This window comes from Diplotaxodon limnothrissa, linkage group LG20 (assembly GCF_057381915.1).
Source record: "Diplotaxodon limnothrissa isolate DT_005_m linkage group LG20, D_limnothrissa_male_GT1.1, whole genome shotgun sequence".
Lineage (NCBI taxonomy): Eukaryota > Metazoa > Chordata > Actinopteri > Cichliformes > Cichlidae > Diplotaxodon > Diplotaxodon limnothrissa.
The window spans coordinates 20,878,190-20,901,979 of NC_140615.1; the positions used below are offsets into that span (position 1 = coordinate 20,878,190).

General features: G+C 39.3%; 2 protein-coding genes across 2 annotated transcripts; both read left to right on the top strand.

The window, feature by feature from the left end:
- Positions 1 to 3,034: 3,034 nt before the first annotated feature.
- LOC146610815 (organic solute transporter subunit alpha) lies at positions 3,035 to 6,031 on the top strand. Its single transcript, XM_085345658.1, has 6 exons — positions 3,035 to 3,322; positions 3,457 to 3,530; positions 3,618 to 3,773; positions 4,085 to 4,196; positions 4,811 to 5,063; positions 5,592 to 6,031. The coding sequence occupies exons 1-6, from the start codon at positions 3,035 to 3,037 to the stop codon at positions 6,029 to 6,031; spliced, it is 1,323 nt and encodes a 440-aa protein (XP_085201784.1).
- A 3,064-nt stretch (positions 6,032 to 9,095) lies between these two features.
- Positions 9,096 to 23,143, top strand: LOC146610816 (histone-lysine N-methyltransferase SUV39H1-like). The gene is made up of 6 exons (XM_085344798.1): positions 9,096 to 9,132; positions 13,811 to 13,956; positions 15,759 to 16,418; positions 21,775 to 21,921; positions 22,145 to 22,274; positions 23,010 to 23,143. Exons 1-6 carry the CDS (start codon positions 9,114 to 9,116, stop codon positions 23,141 to 23,143), a joined length of 1,236 nt encoding a protein of 411 aa, XP_085200924.1. The 5' UTR covers positions 9,096 to 9,113.
- The last annotated feature ends 647 nt before the right edge of the window (positions 23,144 to 23,790 follow it).

The following is a 23,790-nucleotide window of genomic DNA, read 5'->3' on the forward strand; positions in this document are numbered from 1 at the left end:
TTTCTCTTTCATTTGACACCTGCAAAAGCTGATGGCAATAATTTTCAAAGTTTGTGGTCTCTTTTCAGGTGTAAAAAAAACTGGTTGATTTATTTTTTGCATCATTATTCTAAAATGAGGAGTATAAATACTGTATATAACCTGTAATTATAGCTTTCATTTATTTCCTAGAGATTGATTGTGCCCATGACAGATTGTAAGCAAAGGGTGAAAATAACATCCCCTTAGCATAAAAAGTATATTCCACCCTTTAAAACTATCTAATGGTTAAGAATTGTTTCATTTAGTAGAGAGCTTTTATTGTGAAAGAAAGTGTTTTGATTGATGTTCCTGAGGTTGACCAGCCTGGATACTTATGAAAAGTGAGCTGGGAAGGCTTTGGGGTGAACAAAGGTAGCTGTTGCATGTATCTCCTTTGCCTTGGTGATTAATTATTATTAATTATGCTCTGTTCAGTTGGTCTATCAGCTAATGACATTACTGTAATGTGAAGGCTGAACTAAAACCCCGTCCTGATGTCGCAAAGTAACATTAAACTAAAACTTTCACTTTTTGCGTGTTTTTTGCTGGTAGCTTTGCCGCTGTTTTCTCAAGATGCTTTTTTAGAAACAAAATGTTGTTTTTAACAATTTGCCTAGGGTTAGTGAAGTTGATATTAGATGAAAAACAGCCCCAGTGGAGCTTCAGTTAAAATCTTTTCTATACCATATACACTCCCGATTGAAAAATGGCAAAAATCATATTTTGGATTGGATCGTAACTAGGTTCTAAGTAGAAATTCAGCATGCACCATGAAGAAATGGGAGTGACAGAAAACATTTTTTTGTTCATGCAATTTATTGAAAACAACGCTTAAGCTGAAAGAGGCTGTTTTACAGCTGATCAAAAGTTTAGGACTACACCTCCAAAAAACCCTTAAACCACCCAAAACAGAAATCAAAGGTCCAAACATGAACTCTGTTATGAGCAGCTCCACCGTTATTGTCGATCACTTCAAAAATTCATTGCGACATGCTTGTTGCAAGTGTTTCCATGTGGTGAGTGGGAGCATTTCTCCAAGTGGTGAAGACGGCCGCACGAAGGGCATCTACTGTATGGAGCTGTTTTCCATTTTTGTAAACTTCCCTTGCCATCCATCGCCAAATGTTCTCAATTGGATCTCTCCCCTTTGACCCTACAATCCAACTGCTATACACAGAATGTGGACTTACTCACTGAACATAATGTGCCTCCACATGTCCAGCTTCCAGTGCACATGTTGCCGATACCAGTGCAAACAGGCTTGACTGTGAAGAGTAGTCATGGCAGGCCTCCTGGCAGCCCAGTGAGACCAGAGATTGTCTGTGAGGAGAGCCGTCGGCCATATCGTCTTGCAAATCAGTAGGAAACTGCTTGTGGTTTTTGAAGCTGACAGGGTGAGGAAACTGTTTTCTTGGCATGTCTTCCTCACTTTGAAGCCCATCCCTAACATCCCCCACTATATGGCACATTGCTTTTAATTTGGTGATGGTACTAAGGCTCACTACGATTATACCGCAACTTGGGTTTTGCGGAACACAAGAGTTCTGACAAGAGTCAATCGCAGGATTAAGCTGTTTGGCATTGGCACAGAAGATATAGCAAGTTTTTAATGGGCACATCCCACATACTCAACTCTGCTTCTCAACCCACAAATGCATTTTCTTAAAAATGTGGTACCAAAAAGCATTGTTACAACAGTGACATAATTGACCAAATACAAATTTCCTTACTTTTTAAACAAACTTTATATATAACTACTAGGTAAAACACTTTTCACTGTGAATTATTTACAGTAAGTCCATATTCTGGGACGTCATTTAAACAAGTTTTGATAAGAGTCTGCCAGATATACTCGGGGCAGTTATTTCTCCTGGTCTGACAGATTTGGGACACTGTGGGCCCAAGCTGTTTTGACTGTGTGATTATTGTATGCTGTTTCTGTTAAAGGGGTCGAGGTACTAGCTTTATCACTGCATGAGAGATCGTTCAAATTGGGCCAGAATATTTAGGCTAAAAGTGACAAAAGTAGTCATATTTCACATTTAGCCACATGATCCTCAGTTTATGAAAAATGTTGATTAGTGGCACCTGCACTAAATATTGGGTGTATTTTTAAATATTTGTTCTTCTCACATAAACTGTTGGCTGTTCAAGATGAACTTGGATCCCATACCTGTCCCCTACCTGTATCTATCAATGATTAACATCTTTAGTCAGACAGGAAGTGTTTGGGTCAACACGGAAAGGACAGGAGAGGCCTGGAAGTCGTTTTACATAAAACTACAGCCTCTGGAAGGTAAAAGTTTGGTGCTGGGATATTTGGTTGGCTACGAATTAAAAGAGGTAGCTGACTGTTGTAAATTATGCTATTTCCTATGTATTTGCTCTAGATGCGTGGTGAATAGGATTATATAGAGGATGAGAAGTAGGGCCAACTGCAGCTGGATTGGGCCTGAGATCCCTCTGTCATCACAAATTTTTACTGGTAAGTACAATTTTCTACTTCCACTGTAGCAGAATATTAAGGATTGCATTTATTATCTCCCCTTGTTAATGCCCACTAAGTGAGATGGAGTGATAAACTATCTCAGATTCAACTCTTTTTGGCATGAGCTGTAGCATTTTAGTTTAATATTTTAGTTATAATGCTCAAAAAAAGTTTGATGTGTATTCTTTTCTGATGTGTATACAGAGAAAAAATAGACTTTAATAAATATTATAAGAACTTTGTTGTTGCTTGTTAGAATCATTCAGCATTTTTAGCCATTGATAGATAGTTATAGAAATCTGTTAAAGAAATCTGCACCTGAGACGATGTACATTTTCATTCTCCTTACTCAATAGATGAAATGTTACATTACAAACATTCATTTTCTAAAAATGCTGAAAATTCTGAAAGACTGACGGAATGCATCCTGAATAATTTGCACAGTTGCAAGAGGAAAAAATATTGTCGCAGGACTTAATTATCATAAACTACGTATGATTGACTGGAGAGAATCCAACGAACTTGATGTATAAGAAACTGGAATCAAAATGGAAGCTTGTGTGTATGTGTGTTGATTTCTCACCAGTTTCTGGCAGTATTGTGTACTTTTTTGCAAAAATTCTCTTGTGCTTTTGTGTGGTACTGTGTTTTTTTTTCTCAGCCATTAAAAATGAGCTGTGGCTCTTCCTCATCCCAGCCGGCCTGGCTGTCATTTTACTTGGGGTGTTTCTGGAAGAGGTGGGCTTCTTCTTGCGCAATATTTCCTCATTCAGACGTCAATTTCTCTACCTTTGGATATTAGGAATGTATCCGGTAACTGCAGTCTCATCTCACACCCACACAAACACAGAGCTCCTTTTATGAACTGAGCTGAAATTGCATGCTGATGTGCTCCAGTCCAGCATGCACTACAGCTGAATCTTACTGCTGTTTTCTGTTTCCTTTAGGTGTTTGCCTTCACATCTCTGATAGCACTATATGTGCCCCGTTCCTCTTCTCTGTGTAGTTTCATTGCTTCTTTGTAAGTTACCAAGAATGGACTATAAAGACTTGCTGTGATCACGGGTTGGTTGTATATATCCTGTCCGAATGTGTGTATTTGGCACAGGTATCACTCTATCACCTTGTTGAAATTCATGGGACTGATCACAGACTTTTTTGGAGGGAAAGTGCGTATGCTGGCTATGTTGTCTGGACAGCAGGTAACTCCAGATCCTTTTCCCTGCTGCTGCTGCTGCTGCCTCCCAATGGTGACCATCAACAGGTACACAGCAGCAGCCACAAATCTGAGTAAAACACTGCCACAGCACGTAGAGTGAAATGATTAAGGTCTTATTAGGCACCAGGTATCATCTCATGGACATTGTAGAGGTGTCATCTCATCAGATCATGTGCCACTAATGTCTATAATGGCTTTTAGTACTTGTGTATGTTACCTGGATGGGAATTTGCACATATATTGCACACACTTCCTGCATGTATATCCTTTGTGTTGGTCTAGCTGTGTTGTGTAAAATGTGGTCGATACAGTAGCAGACTGTCATGTGAAAGTCTTGTCCCTTCTCATGTGTGCAGCAGCAGCCGGGCCTGGATGATGGCTGCTGTCCTGCAGCTCTCTGTGGTCCGCAGCATCTTGTTCTTCGTGACTTTGGTGCTGTGGACAGATGAACAGTATGACTATGGTGATGTGAGTTGTTTATAAAAATTTTGATCTATGCTTATTTTGCCAGTAAGGATAACTTCATGAAGCTCAATCCAGTGCTGGTGTTCATTTAATAGAAGATATACATTATTTGTCCCAAAGCTGGGAAATTTGTTACAGCAACTGGGTTTAACACAACAAAGACAAAACACTGTCAGAGTAGTGTCAGTTCCCAATCTTGTGCAAATATTTTCTTTCTGAAAGTAACTTGTTTCAAGCTAGGTTCATATATAATAGTCATAATGGTTGTAGATGGTTACTGACAAAGGCTGCAAAAAGGCTTCTAAACTGTACAGGGGGAAGGTCATGGAAAACCTCATATGATTCACATTTCTGCAGAACCACTGCACATTGTATGCACTGATTGTTCATTTTTATAAAGGTGGTTTGAACACTATGAAGCTCTCTCACACTCCAAATAGCTTTAAGTAGAGACTGCCTCTGTAGTTATACTATGTTTAACATTTGAAGTACAATGAGGCTTTGAGCCCAGTCTTACATGTTCAGTCTATTTCAGATAACAAATCATCTCATCTGAACTGAAAAGCACTGGATAGACTGAAGAATAAAAAGTGTAACTATCGTCTTATTTTTTCCAGGTGGGTTCAGTTGACCCCAACCTGTATGTGAACAGCATCATAGGTGTGTCAACTTTCGTGTCCTTTTATGGCCACCTATTGTTTTACAAAGCAACAAAGAGTGTGTTGCATGGCTATGGACTGAGAGCCAAGTTCATCTGCATCATCCTGGTGCTGGTCCTGTGTGGCCTGCAGAGTGGCATCTTAGAGACTATGGGGGCTCTGGAGGTTATCCCCTGCACACCACCTTTCTCTGTCTTGGCCCGGTCTCAGTGTAAGTGACAGCACATCTGGACTCCTCCAGTCTTTTGCCTCCCAATCCGGTTTTACTCAAATAATTCTGCAGTTATTCTTGACATGATCAGTCACAACACTCAGACAACATTTTTCAAACAAATCTATCTTGAAAAGTATTAGATTTTATTTTCGCAGGGTACACCCTGGACAGGTAACAAGCATGCAGAACAGGTCTTACACTAACATGATGTGTCCTTGACTGAGACAGAATTCTAGTGCAACTGAGATTTCAGTTCTCATTAATACTAGATAAGTGCTCAACAATCTAATGTGAGCAAATAATAAGATTTAAGACTATAAACCGGAAATATAAAAAAATTCTGTCATCACTTTGCTAAAACTAAAGTTTGATTTCTTTGAGTATGGTTATTGTATGGTTATATTGTTACATCGGCTATAGTTTTGAATGAAAACTCACTATCTCACAAAGATGGAAGCACTGTTGTTTCACCCAAAGCACTCTACACTGCTTGTCCTGTATTGTGCGTTTCTTGTCCAATCTTAGTGATCTACCACTACAGCGTGATTGTGGAGATGTTTTGCATTGGCCTGTATGCCCGCCACACATTCCGTAAGGTGGAGCCGAGTGAAATGGAGATGGAGGAGCCGCTTGATGTATGGAGAATGGAAAAGGCCGTCCAAACGGAAGAAATTCAGGCGATGCATCAGAAGGCCAGCGTGCTATCAGAGGAGGTTCGGCCTGGTGGATGTCTCATCAACGCCTCATATAGTCCCAGTTATGACAGTGACAGCGAAGACAGCCTGTGCAGGATAGAGCATGCACCTCTGGATGGTTTCCACTTTCCTAAGGCCAAAGGTCAGCACTCAAGGAGTTCAGAGACAGTGGAGCCCAGGTGTGCGGATGAGCCCGGCGTAGCTCTGACACACATTACTGTCAGGGCTAATGTAAATGACCTGGAGTCAAAAGATGTCACTGTGGTTTGACCAGTGGAATAGAAAAGCCCATAAGATTAAGCTTGACTGCTGAAGATGCAAAAACTAGCTAGGAAAGGGCACTTTGAGCAAAATATACTGCTAAACGCTTCAATTATACATCAGATCCTGATGAGCAAAATATTTAACTTAAAATTTGATGAAGAATGTAACAACTGACATAACATCAGTCAGTGCAAACTGAAATCATCGAGCCTTTGAGGGCTGGATTCAAGATCAGGTGAAAAATAAAAAAATATTCCCTTAATTTGATGATATTTTGCAACATATTATTGGATATTCTTTAAACATTGCACCTCACCCCAAACTGCTCTGAAATGGTTGTGAAGTGCTAGTTTTACCTTACACACACTTTGCACTGCCCTTCCTTTTGTTCTACACATAACATTTTGATCATTTTAGTCATTTTTGGCATTGCATGCTTGTTCTGTTTCTGCAGTACTGTCTAAGCATGATACCAAGTAGTTGGCAGCTTTTTCCATTTTGTTGAATATTGGTTACTGGCAAACAGTTCGTAGGTACATTACCACCACACTGCATTACTAATGCATAACATCCTACCAGGCCTATGTTTAAGACAAAAAAAAAGGCACATCAACTATTCACTTGAATTTCAAGACTACTGAAAAGTGATGACCATCCCTAGTCCTGGCTTGGTTGTTTGTGGGGATGACCAATAAGACAAACACTTACACACATAATTATCTCATTTAGGATAATTAGGAGACTGTGCAGAGATATTCATCTAATTTTAAATGTGGTCCAGAAACTTCTTATTCATGTGTTTTAGGGTTTGGACTAACCAGGCTGGCTTATAAAGGTCGCCAAAGATTATGTGCTTCTAAAATCTTTAATATATATTTTGTTCTCTCTATTGTTCTTATTATTATTACATATTATTACATTGTTGTACTTATTAATCCCACACGTACTAATTGTTGTGACCTGAGGAAAATGAATGAAATAAATATAATGTTACAACATAATTGAAGTATTTTAAAGCACTTCAAACCCGTGCTCTTTAGAACTGTGTATATATGTAGAGATTTGTTGCTTCTGTTTTTTATCTTTAATTAACAGAGTCTCTGAGTCTACAATTAAACGTGACGTGACATGTAGGATGATATATGTATATATGTGTGATATATAACCACAATAAATCCCTGTCCAAATTCAATTCAAACTGTCAACAAATTTAATATTTTTCTGTGGAAATAATTTGGTACATCAGGAGCTAGTAATGTACCAGTAAGTAGATGCACATTCTTGCAGGTGTGTACAGCTGTTTTGCTAACTTTGACTTGACCTCTAGAACCATCTGTAGCAGGCATAATTTGAAGTAATGGTTTTCTGTGCAACGTCATCAGTCTTTCATGTAATTGTGGAGGATCCTCAGTCCACTCTTCTTTATAGTGTGCCTTCAGTTAATTGAGGTTTGAAGCACTCTTTTATGCATCGTTCTCTGAACACCCAGTGCACTCCAGTCAGGCTGAGGCCTGGACTTTGACTAGGCCGGCACAAGAACAATTCTTTTCTTTTGCAGCCCTTCTGTTGGCAATTTGCTGCTGTGCTCAGGATGATTGGGCTTCATCCACACACAAATCTGTGTGTAAACAAGTGTGCACAAATACACCTCGTTTGATTCATCAGTTTTCTTAGCTGTCCTTGTTGACACTATATGAACAAATTTTTAGCTGTTGTGGATCATAGATATGAACACTGCTTGTGTGCTAGCTAAAAGTCCAGCTGCTGTATTTCACAGGGAGAGAAAAGAAAGAGATCTAACTTGACTCAGAGATGGAGAAAGATGAGAAAGACAGGACAGGAGAGGAAGAGGAAGAGGAGAAGTTAGATTTGAAGGCAAGGACTGCTCAGTGGTGTTTGATAAACTGTAAATGTAAGTCCTCGTGTTTTTAAATCAGATTGGGTCTCTACATGTCTTATTATGGTTTTTCATAATGTAAAACATGCTGCAAAACAAACTAGGGTAGATTAACTGTGTTATGTAAAGGCTGATAAAAATACTGTGCAGGTTAGTTTACTGTGATGTAATGGATTTAAGTAAAAAAACTGTAACTGGTGCACAGTGGCTATGGTTTCACAGTCAGAGTTAGGTTACATAAAAGCCAGCAGAGGTGAATTTGAAGTTAAAGTGATGATGCTCATTCACTGAATTCCACCAACTGTATAGTGTCTAGTATGAAAACAGCATAAACAGAATACTGTCAGTGTAGAAAATGGAAGTCAGCCAGGACAACTCATGAAACATCTGCTGACATCTGGTTGAATTCAGTTGTTTACATCCACAAAGAGCAGCAGGTTAATTGATCACAGCCTTTACACTAAGAAAATCTACTGGACATCTCCATAGACATTTTTGTTATTTAGGATTCTTTTCTCCACACTGAGGCATTAGATTTTAGGGTCTCCCCCACCTGCTAAATCCCATTTTGACCTCTTTCCTACTTATTTCCCTTTTAAAGGCAAAGACGCCCTCTATAATGTAGACAACAGAAAATAGAGCTACAATTTATTTTCATTTTTTTTCTCTGCTCATATTCTACTTAACTGATTCAAGTTGAGTGCATTTATTAGAAATAAAAGTTAGACTGAAGTAAAGTTTGTATTCCTATCTACTAATATGATTACATTATTACATTAATATAGCACAGGGTTCAGCTTTGCATAAAAATTGCTCGTAGAAACGTTTTCCAAGGACCTACTTTTACTTTCTTACTTTAATTACATTTCAGAGCATGTACTTTTTCGCTTTTACTTAAGTAAATAAGTTGAATCGGTACTTTTATTGGAGTATTTTTCAACACTTAAGTACAGAATGTCTGGACCGGAGAGAAGAAAAAGGAAATCAGCTGGCAGACTCACTCAAATGTGAATCCATTGTACTGGCTGTACTGTATCTGTTGTCTTCCGGCGTGCCCGCCGGACTACTTCTCTAAGCCAATCAGAACGCTCACAGAGGGCGCTCATCCAATTAGCTGCCGGTACGATCTCTGTGACGTAAGGCCTTTCTGACCAATGTAGCTTATCCTATTTTGGCGGCTGTGCGGAAAACATGGCGGAAAATTTGAAAGGTAATACATAAAGACTGTTATTTCATTTAATTTTACACTATCTAGTTAATATCTGCGGTTACCTGGTTGTGTCTATGTCCTTTAAATAGCTCGAATATGCACATTTTTCACCTTCGGATTTACGCAGTTTTAACTTAAGCGCTGGGCTTTTACATCGCGGTTATTCTATGAAAGCCAATAGTTCGAAGTACTGGGTGCAGTATAATAAAAGCGGTCTTTTTGTCCAAATAGTCGACTTGTGAACTCAGTAACTTGGATTAAGCTCTTGGTGGAGTTTTCTGTGTATTCCAGGTAGCAGACCGTAGCCGCTGTGTTGAAGTGAGCGGAGGAGTTAGCGGTGCTATTGCACGGTGCTCGGTAGCGTTGAGCTTGAGGCGCCATGTAACGCTTCGGGAATGTTTAAATGGCACACTGTGGGTCTTTGGACGAACGTGGATGCAACTCTTTAAAAGGATTCTAGTTTCGGGCCCCCTGTACAGGTGTTGTGCCAAAAAGTGATTGTCTGCCAGAAACTGATTGCCGTCCGCGGGAGCGCGTGCAGCTGCTTAAAGCTGCAGCGCCCGGATTACTTGCGTTGCCAGCTACTTCCGTGCAACTGATATAACGTGGGGGAAAAAACCCCAAACACATTTATGCCTTTGTTATTAGGCAAAGGTATGCATTTATGGAGCTTTGACGTTTCTTGTAACCGAATTATGACGCTTATCAGAAGGTTGCTTTCAGTGTGTAGCGCAGTCACGAATGACTACACGCATCACGATGGAATAATTAATGCCTACAGGTTTAGTATGTCTACTCTCGTTGTTCATATTTGTTATAAGACTGTCGAATAGTAGTTAAAACAATAAAGACCTATTGTGCCAGTATCACCATGACTCTTTCTTGTTTGTTCAGAATAACGACTGAGAACATGGCATTTTAGCGCTACCAAAAAGTGATTGTGGCCTATAACTTGTCACTGAAACAATATTTCGGCTTCAAACTTGTTGGATATATTCCAGAAGGGTTACATGTGATATATTATATCCCAAAACCTCTCCATGAATTGCTGAATAACTTGTACAGGAACAATAAAACTGACAATATGCCATTTTCAAGCTGCCAAAAAGTGATTGTGGACTATAACTTGTCACTGAAACAATATTTCTGCTTCAAACTTGTTGGGTATCATCCAAAAGGATGATATGTGGCACATCGTATCCCAAACAGTCTCTAAGAAATGCTGAATAACTTTTAAAGGATCATTAATACCCATAATATGCCATTTTCAGTCTGCCAAAAAGTGATTGCCACTTATATCTTGTAACTGACAGGCGGCAATCACTTTTTGGCAGGCTGAAAATGGCATATTATCAATGTTAATGTTCCTTTAAAAGTTATTCAGCAGTTCTTGGAGAGTGTTTGGGATATAATATATCACATGTAACCCTTCTGGATGATATCCAAAAATTTTGAAGCAGAAATATTGTTTCAGTGACAAGATATAGGCGGCAATCACTTTTTGGCAGGTTGGAAATTGCGTATTGTCAGTTTTATCGTTCCCTTAATGTAGAGGAAAAACATTATATATATATATATATATATATATATATATATATATATATATATGTATGTAGTATATACATTGGGTGAATGTGCAGTAGTAGCAGCAAGCAGGTGAATTCTGTACATTAATATGAATAGACATCTGACTATTTTACAGGATAGACAATATAAACATATTTAAAATTAAAGGAATTGAAATGTACATTGTGCCTTGGTTTAGTGTCTGGAAGAGTCCTGACTCAGTCAATTATAGATGATGTGAGAGGGCGGGTGTGTGTGTTTAGGGCACGGATGGCTTGGGGATAGAAGCTCCTCTTGAGTCTCTCTGTCCTTGCCCGGAAGATGCGGAACCTTCTACTAGGGCTGAACGATATATCGCATTTGCGATAATATCGCGACATGATCAAGTGCAATTTTCTAACCGCAAAGGCTGCGATTATACTCTGGACATGTCCAAATTCATGGGCTGCATCCTCCTGAGGCCGCATTTGTAGACCGATTACGTCACAGCGACGCGCCGAAGGCTGTCCAAATTACTACCATATCCCAGAATTCATAGCGCGGCCCAGCCAAACTCCAGTTTCCAGCAATGGCGGCCGCTACTAAGTTTTAAAATTACTCATACTAATCTTTCTGGGTCACAAAATAAACTTTTAACATATTTTCAGGCGAGAAAGTAGTTGTGTAAACATCAAATATCTGCTCGGTTTATCAAGATATCCCATATTTGCAAAAGTGCTTCGACGTTTTCAGAGGCGTCTGCTACCCACCAGCTCGACAGCTAGCCGGGAGCTCGAGGGTTACTGATGCGGCCGAGAACGGCACAACTCCCGGCACATCATTTTCAGATCACCGCGGAGTTTCGCTGCTCGGGTTAAACGTAATATATAAGTCACTTAGACAACCTAAAAATGTTATTGTTGGGCTTTTTTCAGTGTTTTGTTTGTTCGTGAGTAAATCGGTTTGGCTGAGATTAAAGTTATTAGATTAGATAAAATAAAACTTTATTAATCCCCCGGGTGGGTTCCTCCTTGGTTTTCACACAGCTGACTAAACGTCAAACAGAAAACTTATTAAACAGAAGTATGAGACAGTCGAGAATTTACACCAGTGTCTGGTTATATTTTAGATAGCAAGAAGCAGACGGCCGAGTTTATTAAACTCCACCGAGACAGCGGTGACGCTAATCAGAACTAGCCTTCTGATTAGCTAATCAGAAGGCTAGACCGTCCAATTTCACGCCTTTAAACTTTAAAGGCGTGTTTGTGTGTGTGTTTATACAATTGCTATTATGTTTGCACTTTATGTGTAATGTTACTGACTGCAGAGATCAGTAAGATGTGTGTATTTTTTATTTATTAGTTTTATTTATTTAATATTATTTTTTAATTGAATGACTGTCTAGTAGTTCACAGATGTCGAAAAACTGAGTGTGGTAAAGCCACTGATTTTTTTTATGTATATTTCTGCAATCTGCACATTGTACTGACTTTCATTTTAATGTTTACACCAGGGTTCCTTGCCAGCACTTTATGCTCAGATGTTTGTAAGCTAAAAATAAACTATTGTGTATGTTCAAATATACTGTTGTGATTGAAGAAGTTAAATAAAAATGTCAGTCATCAATTCATGCATCACCTCATGTCATCATAACAGAGGTCTGTCTTCCAGGAAAGAACAGTTTAAAATTAATGTAATATAGTATTGGCCATACTATATGATGTATTGCTTGTCTTTGTTTAATAATACAGAAGACAAAGACCTTAAAAAATAATCGCATATCGCATCGCAATCGCAATATTGGGGCAAAAAATCGCAATTAGATTATTTTCCATAATCGTTCAGCCCTACCTTCTACCAGATTGCAGAAGTTGGAACAGTTTGTTGCCAGGATGGGACGGGTCCTTCAGTATCTGCGCTGCTCTAGTCCGGCATCTCCTGGTGTAGGTGTCCTGAAGCGGGGGGAGAGCAATCCTGCAGCAGCGTTCTGCTGTACGGATCACTCTCTGGAGAGCTTTTTGGTCCTTCACACAGCTGTTCCCAAACCACGATGTCATGTTCTGTGTGAGGATGCTCTCCACAGCGCCTGTATAGAAAATCCTGAGGATCTTTGGAGAGACCCTGAACTTCCTCAGTTGTCGTAGGTGATACAGGCGCTGCCTAGCCTTTTTGGTCTGGACCTGAATGTGGGCAGCCCATGTCAGGTCTGAGGAGATGTGGACACCAAGATACTTGAAGGACTGCACCCTCTCCACTGGAGCTCCATTGATGATAATGGGCTTGTAGTCTCTGTGCTGACCCCTTCTGAAGTCCACCACCAGCTCCTTGGTCTTGCTGACGTTCAGCTGGAGGTGGTTGTCCTGGCACCACGATGCCAGATTCTTCACTTCATCCATGTAGGCCGCCTCATCGTTGTTGGAGATGGCACCCAACACCACTGTGTGTTATAGGCCACAATCACTTTTTGGTAGCGCTAAAATGCCATGTTCTCAGTCGTTATTCTGAACAAACAAGAAAGAGTCATGGTGATACTGGCACAATAGGTCTTTATTGTTTTAACTACTATTCGACAGTCTTATAACAAATATGAACAACGAGAGTAGACATACTAAACCTGTAGGCATTAATTATTCCATCGTGATGCGTGTAGTCATTCGTGACTGCGCTACACACTGAAAGCAACCTTCTGATAAGCGTCATAATTCGGTTACAAGAAACGTCAAAGCTCCATAAATGCATACCTTTGCCTAATAACAAAGGCATAAATGTGTTTGGGTTTTTTCCCCCACGTTATATCAGTTGCACGGAAGTAGCTGGCAACGCAAGTAATCCGGGCGCTGCAGCTTTAAGCAGCTGCACGCGCTCCCGCGGACGGCAATCAGTTTCTGGCAGACAATCACTTTTTGGCACAACACCTGCATGACGTTTGATTTAAAACATACGCTGTTTCACACAGCTATACTTTGGCTGTCCATTTGCACAAATGCACAAAGCCCAGCAGTAAACCGTGTGTGCTGTCACCGTGCGCTGTTTGGTGGTAGGAAGCTGAGTCAGATTAAAAATGAATTTTTCCTTACTTTCCACTGTCAGAAAAAGACTGGGCACTGTCAGTTAAAGGTGTGTGGTGTGTTAGATTGCAGCGTGCCCTGCAAGATGTCCTGGGATGAGCTGGAAGCCATGTGTCGAATGGAGAAACTCCAGTGTCAAGAGCTTGGAGTTAGCAGAGCCAACGTCAATGAATACGAGGTTGAATTCCTATGTGACTACAAGAAGACTAAGGTATGATATCAACTAAGGTATGATATGGATTGTTGGCAACTTAGACTCTTGTTAGTGTGAAGTTAGGGAAGGTTTCTGGGTTTGTTTTCGAAGAAAAATAAATTCCTAGTAAATATTTTGGCAGTATTTTTAATGAAATCAACCAGTTTAATTGTTGGACAGGGCATGCATTCACTGTTAGACATCACACAGACATGTTTGAAAGGAGTTTTATTGCAAGTACTAAAAGTACAAAATATTTTACATTCATCTACTTTATAGTGAAACATTCTGCTAGTGTGTATTCATTGTATTGTGGCATGGATAAGAGTCATTTTTCCTCTTTGTTCCACTTTGAAGGCAAATGGTCTAACCTGACATTAGAAGAAAGAAGATGTTATAATACAGCAAGTGCTGCATAACAAACATTGTTCCTAATAGTACAAGGTAGATACCACAAGACAGTGTAACTTTGGACTGCAAGAAACCATGCACTGTGGTGTAAATTCCTTAAATATCTTATCTATAATATTTTGGATTTTTGTATCATTTTGCATCATTGTATCATTTTACTATTTAGTTTGTATTTAATGTGCTCATATACACTATCTTGCATATGTGCAATATTACTCATGTTTCTCACTTCTTATCCCTGTTAGTTAAGTATACACGCATAAGCGTCTGTACGAGCCCGTCTCAGAACAGATTAGGTGTTGCTAGAAGAAAACCTTTCATGTATGTGCGGTGGAAGTTTTGAGCAGGCACAATTGGATTTGAGGTGGCACTCATTTAGTCTTCTCCAAATAGTTAGAATCAATGTAATCTCAGCTAAAACATTCAACTCGATATGCTCATGGTTTCATTGTGCCTTACCTGCCTTTTTAATGTTGTTTTGTCTAGGATTTTTTTTTTTCTGTAAAGCATTTTATGATTCCTGAGTGTGAAAAGCACTATATACATGGAGTACTGTGCAAAAACTCCGGAGCCACCCCTCATTTTTGTATATTTTGGGAGGAAAATAGGAAATATGTGTAGTTATTTATTCAAATGTGTGCTAACATATGAGGTTGAATGATGAGACTGAAAGTACTCTCACTGCTGGAGCTCTCCTGGCCTCCTCTGAACCAAAAATGTCACATTTCCTGTCATCACACTGTCAGTCTGTAAGGGGCCTTTTCTTCGTTATTCTTTTTATTTATTTATTTTAAAGCACATGCCTTTCACATAATAAACTATCTACTATAGATAGTTTTTTTTTATTATTTTTTTTAGGGCTGATACTTCCTGTTTAATCTCCTTGTGTCCAGTTTCCTCAAACAAGGATGCTGCACATCATGCTGAGAGTTGCCAATTTTTCAGCTAATAGCTCTTTGACCTTGTTGCTAATAGCTATTAAATTGTCTAATGCCTGTCAAACTGTGTTACCTTTGGTATTTTTCCATAGATTCTACTCAAGAAATGGAAAATGTCTTTCTGTAACAGGGTGTCTCTGAATGAAATATTTGGGTATAAGGACTAAAAATGAATAAAAAGTCAACCATGTCTACAGAAAGACAAACACCTTCAGAAAACTGGAGAGCTACTGCTCAAGAGCACTTTAAAAAAATTACAATAAACTCTGGCTGGTTGGGAGAAAAACAAATATGAGGGGTGCTTCCAGACTTTTGGACATGCTGTAAATATTGTACGTTTGCTTTGTGGAGATTTAGAACATCTGTGAGGTGGGACAGATGTTGCCCTTGGTATACATGGTAACAGAATAAATTAAGTTTAGGCTGAACCACTAATTGCCCCCAAAACTGACGTTATTGTGTGTGTTTCAGGAAGAGCAGTTGTACCTTGTAAAATGGAAGGGCTTTCCAGAATCAGATAACACTTGGGAACCCAAGAGGAACCTAAAATGTCCCAAACTGATGAAGCAGTTCCATCTTGACTTGGACCAGGAGCTGAGGCGCCACAAGCGACGTTGCATCCCAAAAAAGCTAGATAAAGAAGTTTCCTCATTTCTGGTCCAAAAAGCCAAACTTCGCCAGAGTCTGCAGCGCTGGGAAGACCATCTGAATCATACTCGCAATCATCCAGGGCGCATTTTTGTCATGAACGAAGTGGACCTAGAGGGTCCTCCGAAAAACTTTACCTATATCAACAACTATAAAGTAGGTCAGGGCATTGTGTTAGATGAGATGGCAGTGGGTTGTGAATGCAAAAACTGTTTAGAGGAGCCAGTGAATGGCTGTTGCCCTGGGGCTTCCCTCCAACGCATGGCCTACAACGACAGAGGACAGGTCCGGATTCGGCCTGGACAGCCAATATATGAGTGCAACTCCCGCTGCAGCTGTGGGCCTGACTGTCCCAACAGAGTTGTGCAGAATGGCATCCAGTTCGATCTGTGTATCTTTAAAACGGGGAACGGCCGGGGATGGGGAGTCCGCACACTGCAGCACATCAAGAGGAACACATTTGTCATGGAGTACATTGGGGAGGTGAGACCTGTTAAGTATTTTTTTTTAAAGTGGCGTATCATGCTTCAGTGTGAAGTGTAGAGCATGACAAAAGCAGCCAGTAGCTGCTTGATGATTTGACAGATGTGATACATTAATTGAATCGGTTTAAAGTTTAATGATACAAGTGACAGCACTTGTTTCTGGTAACTTGCAGCTAGAAAGCAAATGAAAAGAAAGGTGTGGTGCACTAAAATAGAATCTGAATACTACTGGTATCTTTTCATACTAAGAAAATGCCCAAAGGGGTATACTTACAAATGTGAAATTGTGTATGTGCACACACACGTACATACACAGTTGTTTTCATGTCCTTGTGGGGACATCTAATTGACATAAGGCTTTCTCTAGCCGCTTAACCCTGACCATGACCTAATTGTAACCCTGACACTAAAACCACATTTTGAGTCTCAAAAATGGCTTCAAACTCCTGGGGATGGTGATTTTGTCCCAATAAGGGCTGTTGGTCCCCACAAGCATAGTAAGCTTCCAATTTTTGGTCATCACAAAAATATGTACACAGGGTACACACACAATTTTGCATTTGTATGCATACCCCTTTTGGCATTTTCTATCCATATCTATCTACCTGTAGATGTATAGATCTATATGCCTATATATATTAGCTGATTAGTTCTTGCCATATATGAATTCTAACAGTTGTCAAATAGGGCTGTCAGCTGTGCACCAATCTGAATTCTGCACAACACACCTGATGTTCTCAACCCCATTAAGGGTGTAAGAAATTCCACAAATGAACCCTGACAAGGCACACCTGTAAGGTGAAACCATTTCAGGTGAAGGGTTTGCAGTGCTGTCAATAAGGCAAAGGGCGGCTACTTTCAGGAATCTATAAGATATAAATAGTTTGTGTTGACAGGTCGGATTTCTCAGCATGTCTTTTTGCTCTCATATGAAAGAGTAGAAACGTATGCATTATTCTGGGTGTTTTTGCTATTTCTTAATAGATTTAACAGAAAAGGCAGACTGAGAAAACCTTACTGAAGCCACTGATATCAAAACTGTGCTTGTGCAGTCTGAGCAGATCTGAACAAAGCTTTTAAGAGATGGTCCTTCAGCATTGGGAACAAATGAGCTGCACAGCTGAATAGAGGTTAAAGTACTACATTTACTAAGAATATTACAGTGATGAGACTACCATGGCTTCATTGTAGGACTTTTTTTTTTTTTTTTTTTAAAGGGATGTCATTGTTTTAATATTGTAGTGGACTGAAACTCTTGTTCTCCATGGTTTAAAAAGGGTACACGCACTTTTTAAACCATGCACTTTTTTCTGTGCTTAATTACATAATCAGATAGGAAATACTTTTTCTTTTTCTTTTCTTAAGAACGAGGAATAGTAAATAGGGATGGGAGTCAAGAACTGGTTCATGTAGAGAACCAATTCAGTAGTTCAAGTCCTTGGAATTGTTAGTCAATCATCAATTCTGCTTATTGGTTAGATTGCACTCACGCGCAGACAGCATTCTAACAAAAACCTAGCCAAGAACCCAGATTGATGTTAAAGCTGAGTGAATGCTAACCCCAGTCCAGCAGCCAGCGGTTGAACTTCAACAGGTAACAAACTGACGATCAGTGAGGCTGCAGTCTCTGTTTCTACCCGTTAATGTTTCACAGTGGAATCGCCGTGGCGATCACTTTAGTCTCTTTACTTTAAAGTGCTCCTTTCATCTTTTGATCTCTGTGGTCAACAGTAGACCTTTAACAAAGAAAAGATCATAGCAACAAAACAGGATATCAACCAATAATTCATGAGACAAAAACAAATGAAATTAAACAGGCGCTCTTTTGTGCTTATAAAAATTGTAAAATAAAAAAAATGGTATGAACTCAAAAGTCTAAATAGTGTCTATAAAAATGACTGACCAAGAACAGTCTCATTCCCTGGCTCGTTGGAAAATCCCACTGTTGCCATATTTTTCCCTGTATATAAACATACATACGCAGTGTACCAGGTAAAAAAATTTCCATTTGGGAGGGGGATTTAATGATGCATTTGCAGCATGCGATTTAAAAAAACAAAAGCCTCAGTGAATTACTTGCAGCTTAATATTTCCATGGGAACTTATAATACTCCAATGGTTACGATAAACCCATTTTAACCATCGTACATGGAAAAACCCGCGGTACATCGAGGATGTTTGACATGTCGCCCAGACCCAGGATCAATTAACCAAAGAGATGAAAAGGGGTGCAGGAAGGGTGGAGTGGTAGATTAGGATTGCAAATTGAAGATGGAAGTACCTGGTTAGACAGTGTTTTGTTTTTTTTGTTTTTTTTTTCCCTTTGTTTTAATGAGAGAGGACATGCAGAAGGTTGGTGTGACAACAGGATGCTGTGGTAGGGTGAGATAAAGCCAGGTGATCGACTTTGGTGAACAGCAGCATTGAAAGCAGTAGCAATATCAGTCCCAATGATCCCAAACAGACAGTATAAAACATCCACTTAGCTTTCTGGTCAGAAAAACAGTGCCTTAGACCTGCATAGGGCCATCAGACAGTCATAGTTGTGGTCCTATAGAAGTGTATGGGAAAGTGGCTTCTGTTTAGACCTCTGTAAACACTTTACAGTTCATAGGCTAAGTCACTCAGTCCGGTACTATAAGGTCATTAAGATAAGATGGGGCCTGATTATTTAAGACCTTGTATGTGAGGAACAGGATTTTGAATTCTGGATTTAACAGGAAGCCAATACAGGAGAAATCTGCTCTCTCTTTCTAGTCCCTGTCAGGACTCTTGCTGCAGCATTTTGGATTAACTGAAGGCTTTTCAGGGAGCTTTTAGGACATCCTGATAATAATGAATTACAGTAGTCCAGCCTGGAAGTAATAAATGCATGAACTAGTTTTTCAGCGTCACTCTGAGACAGGATATTTCTAATTTTAGAGATGTTGCACAGATGGAAGAAAGCAGTCCTACATATTAGTTTAATATGTGCATTGAAGGACATACCCTGGTCAACTGATTCCAAGTTGATTGATTCCAAATCAAGGCCAAATTATAGTAAATAGTCAGTAGACATGGGAACACAAATACTAGCTGTCATTCACGTTCACATAATTTTATTCTAAAAGTTGTAATTTTGAGATTACCAAAGTATGTTGGTAAATGGACTTGTTCTTATATAGTGTTTTTCTACTCTGAGCACTCAAAGTGCTTTATACAATTAATTCATTCACTTGTACTTGGGGTCAGGAGGTGTTGGGAAAGCTGAGCTTACTTTCTCTAGCCACACCCAGGCCTGATTACTGCCACACCTGTTCTCAATCAAGAAATCACTTTAATAAGTCCTGCCTGACAAAGTGGAGTAGGCCGGCAGATCCTCAAAAGCCAGACGTCATGCTGTGATCCAATGAAATTTAGGAACAAATGAAAACCAAATTGAGATCTCAGTCTAGAAAAGTTTATAAAATTATTTCTGAAGCTATGGGAGTCCAGCAAACCACACTCAGAGCCATTATCCACAAATGGCGACAACAGTGGTGAACCTTCTCAGGAGTGGCTAGCTGACCAAATTTACCTTAAGAGTGTAGTGGCGACTCATCCAAGAGGTCACAAAAGGCCTCAGAACAACATCCAAAGAAATGCAGGCCTCACTTGACTCAGTTAAGATCAGTTTGCGTCACTCCATCATAAGAAAGAGACTGGGCAAAAATAGCCTGCATGGCAGAGTCACAAGACAAAAACCACTACCGAGCAAAAAGTAACATAAAGGCCCATCTCATGTCAGAAAACATCTCGATGATCAAGACTTTTGGGAAAATACTCATCTGGTGTAAAGGTAACCCAGCATTTCAGAAAAAGAACATCATACCAACAGTAAATTATGGTGGTGGTAATGTGATGGTCTGGGGCTATTTTGCTGCTTCAGAAACTGGAAGACTGGGTGTGGTAAATGGAACCATGAATTCAGCAAGTCCACCTCTGAATGTGCTAAACACCTTCATTTAGAAACTGCATTTTGTGTTTGTGTTATCTTTGTTTAATATTTACATTTTTTAATGATTTGAAACATTTAAGTGTGACAAACATACATAAAAAGTTGGAAATTAGGAAGAGGGCAAACACTTTTTCACACCACTGTGGGTGCTGTATATGATCAGCACGTCATAACCATCCTCATTTGTTAAAGATGTTTGAACCCTGCCTTGCTATAAAGCAGTATTGCCAGCTACTGCCACCCTGGTTTCATCCCAAATCCAGCATGTCTTGTTCTTAGTACAGGAGTACACGTCCGCTCGTCATACATTGCCACCTAGTGGCAGAAGTTTTAGTTCATTTATGTACATAGTTTTTTATTTATTTACTTTTCCTCCAAAGAAGCTACAACTTTTGCTTTAGCATCATGTTCACGTTTTTGTCCAACATGTGACACACACGTGTTTCCAATCATGTTAATTCAGATGCCAATATAAATAAAAAAACAAATTTAAAAATTAATTTGTGACATTATAAATTATAACCTCTGATGTATTAGCAGAATTATTCTGCTATCTAAACAGTGTATAGTGATGCTATCCATAAAGAAATGTAATGCTGGCAGTTTAATGCTGATACAAAATGTTGTAAATTGTTTGAATGTACAAAATTATCCAAAACCATGCAAAAATATTAGTAACCTCTTTTAATTTTACAAAACACTCTGAGCCTGTTTTGGGTTAAGTTTTGAATGTTGGTGAAATTCTAGATTACAGAAAGATTCTGCTAAATCTGTGTGTTAACATTACAGCCCACACCTCAAAACTACAGCCTGAATCACAGACAACTTGAGTTGACTGTTGTCTTTAATTAGCACTAGATATATAAAAATTGAACTGAAAAATAGAACTCTGTTGGTTTATATGTCATTTTAATCCAACTATGCTCATTTGCACAGTAAATAAAACTGTGCTGTATACGGAGCAGCAGCAGGAGACAGATATTGATTAAATATCTATTCACTCATGCAAATGACAGCTTTCTATTAAGAAAAACAACTCCTCTTATTTCTTAGCAGGTTACAGTCATCTTGTGGTTACACTGACATGGTGTTTTCAGAATCAGAATACTTTATTAATCCCTAAGGAAATCTGGGTTACAGTTGCTCCAAGACAGTAACAGTAAAAGACAAAACTATTTAAACAATGCAATATGTTACAGATTTACAAATGTAAGAAATGGCACTAATATTTACAAATCACTCAATTAGAGGTGATTATTGATATGAAGAATCTTATCAGAATTAGTTTTAGCACGGATGCATCAACCAGGCATGCAGCCTGTTACAGTTGCTCCTGCTTTTTCTTTTCTTTCTTATGTCTTTGTTTTGTTTCCACAAGATTATCACCACAGACGAAGCAGAGAGAAGAGGTCATATATATGATCGCCAGGGCTCTACGTACCTCTTTGACCTGGACTATGTCGAGGACGTGTACACAGTGGATGCAGCTCACCTAGGCAACATTTCTCATTTTGTCAACCACAGCGTGAGTGCCTATGAACATGTGTCTGTCTTTGTCCATTCTCAGCCATTTGTAAATGACCACAGTTTCTCCAACATGTTTCATTAAAAACAAAAGCTCTTAATATTGATGTATATTGACCAGCATGCATAGCAACGCATGTACTACCAGACTGCAATTTTTCAAATATGAAAGCAGAGTCTGTGCGAACAAAAAGCTCCTGAAAAACCTTCTGTTCCTTTTGCAGTGTAACCCTAACCTGCAGGTATACAACGTGTTCATTGACAACATTGACGAAAGGCTTCCGAGAATTGCGTTATTTTCAACACGTGCTATCCGAGCAGGAGAGGAGCTCACCTTTGACTACAAAATGCAAAGTAAGTAAACTGACTGAGCAAATTTGAGTCATATGTATTTTGGCACAAATACTGACCTTAACCAGACTTTAAGGTGCACTCAGAAGACTACAGAACTAAATAAATCAAGTTCTGTCACCCACTGGTGAAATATGTTTATATTTAAGCTCACTAGCCTCTCCTGGAATTTACATAAGAACTCACAGTGTGAGTTGTGGTGCCTGGTGCCCGAACATTTTAATCCTGTAGCTTTCAGGGTGGGGGCTGTATTGATCAGATTGAGGATTTATGATCTAGAAGTCTCTGAAGCCTGGTCAGCCTCTCATACTAGTTTGTTTTTCTTGCACCGTTCAGTTTTTGTGGCGTGGAGTGGCTGCCACCAGGGGAAACTAATGTGTGCTTAATCTGCAGTAGTTTTTGGGTTCATGTCATTCAGTAATAGGATCCAAGCCTCCCCAAATGTTAATCACACTGATCTCATTGTTCTGAGATCAGTGTGATCAACGTATATGCTCTGCTGGCTCACAGCAGAGCATCAGTGTTTCTTAACCATGTTTTTTTTTTGCTTGTTGTTTTTCATGTATATGAGTTTGATGTGTTAAATGTGGATAAATCTGTCATTTCTTTGTGTGTGTTTGTTTCACTTTTTCCTTTGTGCAGCACTTTGATCAACCTGTGTTGTTTTTAACTGTGCTTATATATAAACCGATTAATTTCACATGGGAGTTAACCAGCCTGAATTCTGTGTCTTTCTAGTTGATCCAGTTGATACAGAAAGCACCAAAATGGATTCCAGTTTCAGTCTAGCTGGGCTTCCTGGCTCTCCAAAGAAGAGGGTTCGAGTGGAGTGTCGGTGTGGATCAGACTCATGTCGAAAATATCTGTTCTGACAAGGACCTGTGGGGGAAAATGTACAGTTATGTTTTGTTTTTTTTTATTATGAAAGATGAAATCACAACTTTTACATTTATGAACAAGGCAGACTCTTAAGATGGAAACCACAGTCCAGCTTCAAATCTGTGAAGTGTGTGTGTATTACAAGTGCTTAATTACAGCGACATTTTTTATTTATTTATTTTTGTCCTCTTTTAGCTACAAAATAGATTTGAAACAAAAAAGTGATTAGCTTGTATTCTAGTTCATGAATGTACAAGTTCCTCTGTGACTGTCTGCAACAGGTTTATTACTGCTTGGCACTGGCCAAGTCTGGTGGGCAGAAAGAGCAGCAGTCAGTCTATTATTTCTTTAAAATCTGGATCATTCTTTTGTCTTTTTTTCTTTGAGTCAAAATTATATATAGGAACAAATGTTAGGAATCTGCACACTGTTGACGAGCTGTGAAATGGCTGCAGTGTAAAGCTGACAGGCTCCGGCTGGTATTCTTTATGATGGTCTCTACACTTCCACGCTTTTGCGTGTGCTGGTAATCAAAACATTGGCTCCAGTGCTTTAGGATATACCATTTATTTATTCTGCGTTTTTAGTTCTGTTTGACTAAAGAGGTATGCAATCACGACAGGTTTCAGACAACAGTTAC

Bases quoted from the DNA above. Each gene is read 5' to 3' on its own strand.
- LOC146610815 (XM_085345658.1), top strand. From the start codon at position 3,035: ATGTATAAGAAACTGGAATCAAAATGGAAGCTTGTGTGTATGTGTGTT. The intron at 3,531-3,617 runs GTAAGTTACCAA...TATTTGGCACAG, and splicing joins TGTAGTTTCATTGCTTCTTT to GTATCACTCTATCACCTTGT. The intron at 4,197-4,810 runs GTGAGTTGTTTA...TATTTTTTCCAG, and splicing joins AACAGTATGACTATGGTGAT to GTGGGTTCAGTTGACCCCAA.
- LOC146610816 (XM_085344798.1), top strand. The intron at 13,957-15,758 runs GTATGATATCAA...TGTGTGTTTCAG, and splicing joins GTGACTACAAGAAGACTAAG to GAAGAGCAGTTGTACCTTGT. The intron at 22,275-23,009 runs GTAAGTAAACTG...GTGTCTTTCTAG, and splicing joins CTTTGACTACAAAATGCAAA to TTGATCCAGTTGATACAGAA.